At 43.7% G+C, this 12,440-nt stretch overlaps 1 protein-coding gene across 1 annotated transcript; it reads left to right on the top strand.

The window, feature by feature from the left end:
- The first annotated feature begins 4,538 nt into the window (after positions 1 to 4,538).
- LOC127780347 (RING-H2 finger protein ATL32-like) lies at positions 4,539 to 4,973 on the top strand. Its single transcript, XM_052307244.1, has one exon. It carries the CDS (start codon positions 4,539 to 4,541, stop codon positions 4,971 to 4,973), a length of 435 nt encoding a protein of 144 aa, XP_052163204.1.
- Positions 4,974 to 12,440: the final 7,467 nt, after the last annotated feature.

Genomic DNA, 12,440 nt, shown 5'->3' with positions numbered 1-12,440 from the left:
ACGACGAGATGTCCGCGTCCGCTCCCTCGCTCTCGTATGCATGTGCTCCTCCACGGAATTCCATGCGTATATCCGGAAAATATCGTCCGCGCGCGCCCGCCCTGCATGCGCACGCGCGCTCGTGCATATCGATCGATCACGCGCTAATGCTCGTATTAATTAGTTCGATCGACAGGGACGTGCTCATTTTTATTCCTTTTAATTTTAGGACGACAGGGACACGCACGTCGTGTCTCGATCGATCGGTTTAATTAGCATCATGGACCACACAGCAACATTGCTAGGCTAGGCTGTTGTTCGAGGAGGCCAATAAGTTATACTCCAGTTCGATCGATCGATCGATCCGTTTATAGTTTTAGTAGAAAATTTCCGGACTTGCGGAGGGGGTATGAAAACTGCGGTGGTCCACGGTCCATCGTGAACACGACACGCACAATCTAGCTGGACTGGGAACAAACTGCGCGCTACGTTACTCTGCTGATTCATCAGAAAGTCCAGGTTGATGTGTGCTGGCAGGCAGCTGGTGGGGCTCTCGCTCGTCGCGTACGTACGATTTGATGGACAGATACATCTCTTGTGTGTCGTCCGTCACGGGGTGTGTGGCTGCACGCGCATTTACAGACGCATAGCTAGCGATGTACGTACACCTGGCAATAAGTCGTGTAGACATGTCGTGTCTTGTGTAAACAAGCAGACACGGCTTGCGTACGTCCTGGCCAATGGCAAGTGTAAAGTGCATGTGTTGGCCTGAACGGTCACGCTCTCGATCGCTGCAGGCTAACGTTGGGATGAACCACAACTACCGGCCGGCTGCAAATTGTCGAGACCTAGACCGATCGATCGATCGCATTAACTCGCATATATGCATGCGGCGCGTGACCGCCGTACGTACGTCCGACGCCGCGCGTCTTGTCACTGCACAAGCGCAGAGCGCGTATGCCTCGCGGCCGTGATCGATGCTGCAGGCCTGAGGCCGCCCACATGCATGTGGATGCATGCATATGCAGTACGCAGCTGGCGACCATCCAAGTATCCAACCAGACTTCAGATTGCAATGCATGAAGCGGTACCAATTTACATGGAGCTAGTACGTACTCTCGTGATCTATGTCTCTCGCAGAGGACACCGTACACTAGCTAGCTGCCTGCCTCTCATCATGTACTAATTCAAAACTACTTTCCGGTGTTCACTACACGTACAACACGCATGCATTGCTGTATAGAGGCGTATAGGCGAGCATTTTGGCTAAAAATCAAATAGGAGGCTAAATTGTGGTCCTTGGCAGCGCGAGATATCTCGGTAGTTATCTTTTTTTTTAATTGCTCGGACCGAAGGCCTTGAGCCTTATTTTTTTCTTTCACACTTGTCAAGTTTACTTCTTATCTATTTCATGAAATTGGTAGCTCATCATTTCGTCCCAAAAGAAAAATAGAGGCGTATAGCGAAGGTTGTGAGGAAGCTATTCTAAGCTCTCGAGGGGATATGTCCTCGTTATTTACATGTCACCCAAATAGTTATAAAAAAAATTAGAGGATGTATCAATATGTGATATATCACTCCACAAACATGTAGGTTCAAATTTAACTTCTACATCTCACAACAGAAAAAAATAAATTAAAATAAAGCTAGTTAATGTATATTCATAGTTAAATTTGTTTTTTTATATGTAGAAATTAAATTTTAACTTGCATATTTATAAATTGATATATCACATGTTAATACATCTTCTCAAATTTTTTTAATAACTATTTAAATAACATATGCAAACACCGAGTGGACGTTTCCTCGATCGAGAGTTTAAAATCCACTCTCTAAAGCTGCGTAGGAGTAGGAGGAGGAGCAATGTTGGTGAACAGATCAGACTGATGAGTATGCACTGTGCAGGGCCCTGGGGGCGTATTCGACATGAGCACACATGTTTGTTGCATTCGATCTGTCTCGAAATATTCGCCGTGCACCCACATTCCCCTGTTTTATTGGGGAGGGGAGCGTACGTAGACAGGATAAGAGTCGTAGTAGCTCTCGATCATGTGATCTGAACACATCAGTAGGTAGAGAGAGAGAGACTGACGCTGAGATGGCACCAACATACATACATGCGAAATACGCAGCAGCATTCGTTGGCCAGCTGGTGGGGTGACATAGTGCTGTGGATGCATTTGGCTGCATGGAATTTTGACAAACATCTCGTGAACGCGAACTGTTCTAACCTTGTTTCTATATGCCCGAGACTAGCAGAAGTACTCGCATTAGGCCCCGTATCGACGTAAGATCTGACATTTTGTCTCGTGTGCATGAGATTTGCACTTGTCACTATCCTCCCCTGTTTTTTTAAATGATTCCCTGAAGAAAGTTTTCTCCTGAGAAAACGATGTCCTTGTCTGATTCTATATAACTTGCATCTTTGGACTGAATTAGTTACTGTTACAATTAGCTAGTTTGGTGGGGACTTGTCTTCTCGGATGCGTGGACTAGCTAGAAAAATAAAAAAAAGAAGAAACAAAGACTGCCGTCTTATATCTGTTGACCATGGATAAATCTCAATTGGCAAGTAGGAGTTATACTCATATATCGCAAAAGCTGAAAACAAATAATTGCAGATTTAGGTCAGTCTGTTGAAGTGATTCAGTCGGCAGTAGCTTGTGACTCATCGCTCACGCATGCTGGCATGGGTTTCAGAATTTAGTAGAGAAGGGCAACGGATCCATGCTTATCATCATTGAGATCAATGCTAAATTGTCATGATTAAGGGGTTTAACGATAGCATTTTTGTGGTTGCGCCAAGTCTGTTCCAAAGTACCATCATCGATCATGGTATGTATACAGACGAGAGGTAGCGACGAGACGAGTCAAGTTGCAGGATTCAGACAAGATACGTACGTGCTCGTAATTATTCGTGCCGTCCCGCTGTGCCGGCCCGAAATTCTGTTCAGCGACAAAATCCCAACCTGACCAATGTTGTCGATCATACGCGGTACAATACAAAGCAATGCATGCGTAATTCACAAGCCTGTCCTTGAACATGAAAGATCATCGACCATTCTGTTCTCTCCTTCACGTGCATCAATCGATCGCGATGAATCACACAAGAATTCAGCTAGCTAGCTAGCGAAACAACAACTGCATCGATCGATCGCGATGAACAGGGAAAGAAAACTGCATTTGCGATGAACAGATAGAACTGCTCATACTGCCTAGGATTCTCGGCCTGTACTCTGTAGGATGCAACAGAGGCGCCGAGGCGGCGTGCCACTGCAACAACAAATTAACCAGTAGCTCCAAAGGTCACGTGAGCGACGGCCGTGATCGATCGATCGAGCTGAGGCCTGAGCGGCTCAGCTACAGCCTACAGCTAAGCTAGCTAGCTCTCTGAAACTCTCTGCTCGAGTAGGTACATTCACATGCGATTTGGCGCAATACGAAGCTCTCTCTGTCGCGTCGAGTATACGTCTACCCTACATGCTTCGCTCACTCACGTTGTACTACAGTCTACAGCTGCAAGGGTACAAACTGGACTAGTACAAAGTACGACTAGCATACTAGTACCAGAGGCAGGCAAAAAATAACTGGAAAAAAAGGAGAAAAAACCCGGATTACAAATCCCTTCGGCCTATAGGCCTTATCTTAGAGATAACAACCTAGCTAGCCCAAGATTCCACATACTATTGCGCAGATTGTGGCCCAAAGATCAATTTTGTGGGTAGCGGCTGTCACTAACGTGTTGGCCCAATATATGACACCGTTTTTCGTCCCGTCCCATTTCCAGGTAGGTGGCGTCCAATTCCACGTGGTGTACTGGTGATGAGATGATCGCGTCAATACTCAATACCGACGGTCAAGCCATGCAGACGACCAAGAAACGTTTCTCTCCATAGCATATGCAGCCCGCATGCTCGGACCAACCATTGGGGTAGCTCTGCTCAATACGTTTGGGGTGTGTTTATAGTTCGCGAAAAGAAAACTTTTTAATGTCACATCGAACGTTTCACCGGATATTGGAAGAAGTTTTTGAACACGAATGAAAAAACTAATTTCATAACTCGTCTACAAACCACGATATAAATTTATTAAGCCTAGTTAATATATTATTAACACATATGGATTACTGTAGCACTTATAGCTAATAATAGACTAATTAGACTTCGTCTTGCGATTTTCATGTAAATTGTGCAATTAGTTTTTTTTAATCTATATTTAATGCTTCATGCATATGTCAAATATTCGATCTGACGTTTGTGGGTATTTTTTTTTTTTTTAGGAACAAGACCTAATCAAGCCGCCAGCAAGTAGTCCAGTAGTAACGCGCGCGAGCTTGGAAAGCAAACGTGTAACACATGGCCAGCCCCGCCAGGCCGCCATTAGAAAAAAACCCAGATCGGATTTCCCTCCAGCTCGATCGGATATCCCTTCTCCAGTTCTCCTGTCTACTCGGTCTCAGATAGTAGTAGTAGTACTAGTAGATTTGCTCTGCTCGACGCCGTCTTGCTCCTCTTGACCTGCTGTGCACTGCAAGCTCGCTCGATCAAGGCTGCGCATGCATGGACGGCATTATTGCTCCTGCTCCGGCGGCGCACGGCTTGAGGCTGTCCTACACCAGCGGGTCGTGCCTGACGGCGGCCAGCGTCGTCGTCCTCCACCTCTACCTCACAGGCCGCTTCATCTGGCTCTACAACAAGGAAGCCGCGGCCTCTTCCTCCTCTCCGTCGGCCGCGGCGCGCTGTGTCCTTGTCCGCGCCGTGTCGATGTCGTCGTCGCTGCTCCCGGTGTTCGTGCACGTACCGGCGGCGCCTGACGCGACGGGGAATGCGCCGCGCGCGCCGGAGTGCGCGGTGTGCCTCTCGGAGTTGAGGGAGCGGGAGACGGGGCGGCTCCTGCCGGTGTGCGGCCACGGGTTCCACGAGGAGTGCATCGTGACGTGGCTCCGGGTCAACACGACGTGCCCGCTCTGCCGGGCCGCAGTGGCCGCGAAATAGGCCAGCGTTGCATGCCGTATTTTGTGGTTCCTGCCAGCTCAGGCATTTGTCTCTTCCTGTAAGAGATGCTCTCCACACGTGGCAGTTCCAATCTGTTCAAGCTAGATTGATGTGTTTGTATGTGCCGTTCTAGCTTCTCAAGATATGATATATGGTTAGGGCCTGTTTAATTTGTGAAATAAAATTTTTTGATTGTTATATCGGACGTTTGACCGGATATCGAAAGGGATTTTCAGACACAAATGAAAAAACTAATTTCATAACTCCCCTAGAAACCGTGAGACGAATTTTTTTAGCCTAATTAAGCCATGTGGGTTACTGTAGCACTTATGGCTAATCATGGACTAATTAGACTCAAAAGATCCATCTCGCGATTTACATGCAAACTATACAATTACTTTTTTTTCTATATTTAATGCTTCATATATGTGTTCAAAGATTCGATGTAATTTTTTGTAAAAAGTTTTTGGAACTAAACAAGGCCTTTAGGTTATTTAGAACATTCAAATGTATATTGTTTCTGTCCCGTGTGTAGTGTACTGTGGACAACTTTGTATTTGTCCTTTTAGGCACCATTTTAAACAAATGATTTGTAAAGAAATTATATGTGATTCAAATCTCATTAAAAAGTTTTATATTTGCCCTTCAAAATAAAGGTTTGGAGATTTCCAAATCCTATAAAGTACCTTTGGAATGACTTGGTATATATAGATTTTAGAGGAAAGTTAAAAGGGTTTTAACCTTTTAGAAATTTTGTATGAGTATATCTCTCTATTGGTTCCCTACGTTTTTTTTATGTTATCTATTCAAATGATCAATTCTTTCATGCATTTTTCTTTTTAAATCTTCATTTTTGTGAGAGTAATTAGAAGTATTAGCTTGGTAGGCTAAAAAATGCTGAGAAGGGCCCAATTTCCAAACACTACCGGCCTCTAGCCTTTGGGCCTAATCTTCCGGTGGAACAATACACATATTGCAGCCCAAGGGCAATTTATGGCTCTCTGGCTGGGGGTTGCTAGTTGGCGCGCGTGCCAGCTGCTCCCAGCCGATCTGCCTCTCTTTTTCTTTTTTTCGTGATTTTTTTTCGTTTTTCTTTTGTGATCTTTTTCACTTTTTTTCCTTTTTTTATTACTTTTTTTAATCTTTAGCACACTTATTTTTAAAAAAATGTTTTGAGTTGAAAGTTTTCAAATCTCGATTTGAAAGTTTTTAAATCTGAGATGAAAGTTTTCAAATCTCGAGTTGAAAGTTTTCAAATCTCGAGTTGAAAGTTTTCAATCTGAGATGAAAGTTTTCAAACCTCGAGTTGAAAGTTTTCAAATCTGGGTTAAAAGTTTTCAAATCTGAGTTAAAATTTTTCAAATCGGAGTTGAAAAGTTTTCAAGTCGGAGTTGAAAGTTTTCAAATCGGAGTTAAAAGTTTCCAAAATTTGACTTCAAAATTTAAATCGTAAGTTAAAAGTTTTCAAATGTAACTTAAAAATTTCCAATCTATTAGTAAAAAAATTCTCTCGAAAAAAGAAAAAAAAATTTCCTTAATTACCGTCATTATTTTTAACTCTTTAATGAGTTAGTTACGTCTCTCCCTCACGCGCACATACGACCGTTGCTGAAGACACGTGGCGTGTGCGCCAGCTAGGTTTCCGGCGCGTACGCGCGTATTAGGTTTCCTGCTATCATTCCGCACCAAAACCAACCCAACTACTGAAAATCAGCGCGTCTATTAGCCTGTGCAGCTACTGACTTACTATTAGATGGTGTTGGTTTATTGATTTGTTGGAATGAAGATGGTGGGCGATGTTCTTTCGGTTATTATTTTTCAAGTCAGAGTTATTATTTTTTGCATTATTTCAAGTTGTAGATTCTCTTTATTTTTTGCGGATAAATCTTGTGTTTCCTTTTAGCGTGAAAACTGTCGACGTTTGAGGTCTCGACTACGGTATTTGAATCATATGGGGATTGTCGGTAACAGGTTATATGCGAGATTGAGGTAAAAGAGATAGAGACATGGATTTTTATACAAGTTCGGGCCCCTTATCTGACAGTTAATAGCCCTACTCCTGTTGGCTGAAATCGGTGTTGCTCTTATTCATCTGAATCACACAAGTACAATCTTTGGGATAATCTATCTACCTGTCGTCAACTTAGCGGCATAGAAAACCAACTCATAGTCGAAGATAGGGTAGTCTTCCTCCTCGAGTACGAATTTGTCGAGATCATAGATAGTGCTAGATTCCTCTTGCTGGCCTCCGTAAGCACCGGATGGGGTATGTCTAGGCTTATCTTTGACATCGATATCTGGCAGCGTGTGTTGGCTTGTCTTGATCTGTATGTCTTGTGGCTTGTCCCCCCTCCTCCTAGGGGCCGGGGTCTATTTATACTCATAGGTGTCCTCTTGTCCAAGTAGAACTAGAGAGACTAATATGGATACAATCCGGGTAATCCTTGTTGTTTCTATATAGAACTCTATTTGTCCTTCCTTATCCGGAACTCCTTCTATATATATACGAGATATGATTCTGTATAATACTTGGTATATGGTGGGCCCCGCCATGCTTAATCAACTACTATTTAGGTATGTGGTATCCATAACCCTGACAGTAGCCCCCCGACTCCAATGCAAATGAACGAGTTGATGTTCTCGACCGAAGACCTTGGAACAACTGTTGTCGTGCTCACTTGACCGGTCTCGGTGAAATCAGAGATAGCGCTAGATTCCTCTTATCGGCCTTCAAAGGCACTATATTGGGTTTGTCTAGGTTAATCTCCGATGTTGACCAAGAAGGTACGGAGCATGCGACTAAGTCTTCCGTCTTGCCGTAATTGAGAATTTGGATTGAAGTCAAGAATTTCGTCTTGGCGGGTACACCATGGCTTCATTCCGTATTCCTTGTCGAACTCCACCAATCGTTCTCGAATAATCGAGAAGGTGTAAAGCATGCGACAAAGACCTGAAATCTGACTTGATTGTTCCGATATATGATTTTCCCGAAATCAAATACTCAGAACATATTGTGAGATAAAAATAGCCCTCGAGCAAACGCTCAAGGGTAACATGCTATAATATGTATAGAAAAATTGAAAAATAATTTGAATCTGCGTGTAACAATAAAAGAGTACGCTCGCTAGAGTTGCCCTCAGCAAACGGAGTTTGATACCCTTCCTAGCCCCCAGCTGTTTTTATGGAAAAGCCAATTTCCTCAAAGGCAGCTTAAATCTTATAACATACCATGCTGAAGCTGACAAATTCTAGCTCCTAGTTGTGAAGTTGGAAAAGTCAATTTCCGATTACACGGCTTGGTTAATATGCCTCCATTGAGCACTCTTACATGACCAGGTTTTACATGGTTTGTTCGGCTCTTATAATCCAACAAGATCTTATCTGCTCTGGGCGTCCCTAACTGAAATTCCCTTAGGTTTCTCGGAGGCTTGCCAGAATAGCATAAAGGGACAATAGAACCGACTTCAAGACGAGGCGATATAAGAAAAGGAGATAAACGAACAAATATTGCACATGTAAACACTTACAGAAGTTTGTTGTATATAAGGTGATGAGACAACAACCACCACACTAGGTGAAGACCAGGTGTCTAGTTGTACTCAACAAATAGCAGAGGTAGTAGGAGAATCGCTGCAACGCTGGTTGAAGACCAGTTGTAGTCGTAACTCGACCACTGGAGTTTGAGGTGCGAGTAATCGCTACATCCGACTGGTTGACAACCAGGAGTAGATATCTCTCGACCTTTTGAAATCGTGGTACGAGGACCGCTATGCTGCTGGTTGAAGACAAGTTGTAGTCGTACCTCGACCATTAGAAGTCGTGGTGCGAGGATTGCCACGTTGCTGGTCAAAGACCAGCCGTAGTCGTACCTCGACCATTAGAAGTCGTGGTGCGGGGATCGCTACGTTTCTGGTCAAAGACTAGTTGTAGTCGTACCTCGACCACCTGAAGAGAATCCAGAGTAATGGATTGACGGTGTTCTCGTGACCTACGAAAACTGCCTCCTCACGACGACGAAGTCGATGAGGGATTATCGTAGCCAGGGGTTCAGCTCTTGGACCTACGGCCTCGTCCTCGGGCCCTCTAGAAGTCTGGTGATCTCAAGTTTTGTCGTCGCCATGTGATGTCGTGATGTCATTAACCTTGTCCGTTGCCACCCTAATCCCGTCAATCTTGGACGTTGTCATCCCGGTGACTATGGCGATCCTGTCGTCTAGAAGGTATTGAGCAAGTTTTCAAAGGGTATACAGGGAATTTACTCTTTTACCTATATTTCATTTCAAACAACCTACCAACAATCTTTTTTTCCTTTTAGACACCTACTAGCCACCCCCACCGCCGCAAGTGTTATCACCCTATGCAGTGTTATACTCTTTTTGTCAGCTTAGGTTTAAGCTAGTTGTTATTACCAAAATTATTTTTAACATTTTCTTTTATCTTAAAATTGCTCTTCGCATACTTTAGTGCTAATCAGTACTGATTGCTTTAGATGAGAAAGTATGCGAAAACGTTACTATATTCTATGATAAATTTTATAAGTTACTCCGTACTATATTTAGGATGGAGAGTGCATGTGGTTTCTATAAACACAATTCATCACTAGGTAATAGGTTGTATATCTCTACTATTATAGAAATTGAAGATGTTTTTGTCGGTATTTTGGTACGTCATCTTTATTTGAGTCAGTTTTTAAATTCATTCGCTTTTGGAAATACATATCCTTGTTTAAGTCGGATTTTAAGTTCATTTGCTTTTAGAAATACAAAAGAAGTCAATAAGAAATTTCTATAAAAAAATTTGCATGCTAACATGATATGAAAGTCGGTCTCCTAATTGCAGCTCATAATTTTCTAAAAAAATATATCTAAGTGAATTCCCACAGTGAATTTCATCCTAGGTAAACCTTATAACATTAATAAGATTAAATAGCATTCACCCGTTGCAACGCACGGGTATTTTTTCTAGTATAAGTATAAGATAGAAAATATGCAGTGCAAATCACATATCTGGTGCAAAACCATCGTAGGATAAAAAAATAGATGTGTGAGATTTGTCCAGGTCAATGTGAGTAAATTTTACCTAGGATTAAATCGGTAAGATTAAATTCAGGAGATTTTTTTTACTCAGGGTAATGTGAACAAATATCATACATCCATTTTCTTATTCTACAGTAGTTTCTAAGTTTGCACTGTATAAGTAGTTTGTGCTACACATTTTCCCATATAATTAAGATGGTCATTGTCCCGGCCTACGCCTATCATGATGGGATATATCAAAAGTTTAAGCAAGAATAGAAATCATGGGATCCAAATGTACAAGAAGTGTGGTGGTAAAGTAGATGCATGGTTTCACATTTACAAAAGAGATAATCCAAGAAATGTTATTGACAAGCGTCTAAATCCCAAAAATGCTATCGACAAGTGTGAGTTCCAAGAAATGCCATTGTACAAATGATTTTGTCCCAAAAATAGCATCGCTGTTAGGGTACCGTCCATTTTGTGCCGTTAAGTTTTATAGGATGAATAGTATTTAACAGCGCAAAATAGACGGAACCCTAACGGCGATGGTATTTTTGAAATAAAATCGTTTGTACGATGGTATTTCTTGGAATGATATTTCTTAAATTATCTCTTTACAAAATGGAACTGGGGCATTCAAGGTAACAAAAGTTGACTTCACCTTGTAATTACAAGTCCTTTTCAAGGCGATGCCAATCATCGATTTATAGCCTAGTTCTTTTCATCTACTTCTGCATACACGCCTGCAAAGAAAATTTCTGACCGTCCATTCGTTTCTTTACTCGAGACAATTTTTTTTTTGTTGATCCTCAGCACACGGTTCTGCATTAGGATTTATGGTGGGACATTATAATACCGTTAAGTCCGTAACTCACACATCGGTACATCACATGGTGCCCAACGGCTTTCACCGTTGACCCTTGACTGTTAATAATATATCATCCTTCTAGATCTGTGTCAAAATCTGAGATCATTATTAATTGGAATATTGTCGTATATAGTGTTCCTTCTTTTGTTATGGTCTGTGCTAAGAACATCTTTAATTCCCTATAGTTGCAACACAAGAATAAACACAGGTGCGCACACCCTATATATATATCCCTGTGAACACCATCAAGAGACTTATGTCATTTAACATAAAATATAATTAAGCTATTAATTAAATGCAGACATCTATGTTAAATCTAAAACTTGAAATTCCGGTAGATAGATTATATCATCAGTGACAACCACACTACTACACAAACGATTTTCCTGGATAGGGACTCATTTAGATTGCAGACGGACTATAACTGGGAAAAATAGGGCTCACATTCACGTGTGGTCCATCTAAGAGGACCATGAAAAAAAATCAATTTTTCCGTGCGGTCCTCTTAAATGGACCACACGTGCGGACATATTAAGAGAGCCACACGTAAAAATACCCACCCTCTCTTTCCTTCCTACCCACTTTAAATTTTCCCTCTTTATTTCTTCTTTCTCCTCTCTATCTCTTTTTCTTCCCTCCTCTCCTCCATTTCTCCTCTCCTCTATCCTCTCCTCTCCTCATTTTCCCCGTCCTCTCCTCCCCTCTCCTCCCCGAGTCACGACGGCGTAGGCTGCGACGGCGGTGGCGACGGCGGCCATCCCCGCACGGATCCGGCGGCCGACTGCCCTCTCCCCCGCGGGATCTCGCTCCTCTCCCCTCCCCTTCCTTCCCTCCCCAGATCCAGCGGAGGTGAGTGGCGTCGGTGGCGGTGCGGTCGGAGGGGAGCACGGAGGCCGACGGGACCGCGGATCCGGTGGCTGGCCGCCCTCCCTCCCGCTGGATCTGGCTCCCCTCCCCTCCCCTCCCCTCCCCTCTCCCCAGATCTAGTGGAGGGGAGGGGCATCGGCGGCGGTGCGGCTGGAGGGGAGCGCGGATGCCGGTGGCGGGGGGCGCGGGGGCCGCCACCGCCGACGATGAGGGCGGGAGCGGGAGCGGGAGCGGCGTCCTCGGCCGCCGCCGACGACGATGAGGAGGAGACGTCAGTCGGGAGCGGCGGTGCCGCCGCCGGATTCATTTTTTTTGAAAATTTATTTTTTTTCGATTTTAATTTTCCCGTGCGGACGGCATAAGCACCCGCACGTGAAAATCCAATTTTCACGTGCGGGTGCGCCCACAAAAATCGCGATTTTCGCAGATCCTTGGGTGCGTGCAGGCCTCCCACCCACACGTGAAAATCAGATTCAACCGCACGGAAAAACCGTTCTCCTGGTAGTGCCAGTTTGAGTTAATCTTTTCTGCTGCACAAACCAAAGAAGAATGCTACTACTCACTTGGACTACGTTTTTTTATCCATATTGCTACTTGGACTAGATTTCTCGCCTTGTTTCTGTTGATTAACCGTAGCTTGCGGAGAGAAAGTGCTTGCCGGAACGGAGTACGGGGCATATACTTCGAGCAGCAACTGCACAGCACACGTGAGCA

Source organism: Oryza glaberrima, chromosome 7 (genome assembly GCF_000147395.1).
Source record: "Oryza glaberrima chromosome 7, OglaRS2, whole genome shotgun sequence".
Lineage (NCBI taxonomy): Eukaryota > Viridiplantae > Streptophyta > Magnoliopsida > Poales > Poaceae > Oryza > Oryza glaberrima.
This window is presented reverse-complemented; position numbering and strand designations above follow the sequence as displayed.

What these genes read in the sequence shown, in the direction of transcription:
- LOC127780347 (XM_052307244.1), top strand. Translation starts at nt 4,539, where the DNA reads ATGGACGGCATTATTGCTCCTGCTCCGGCGGCGCACGGCTTGAGGCTG.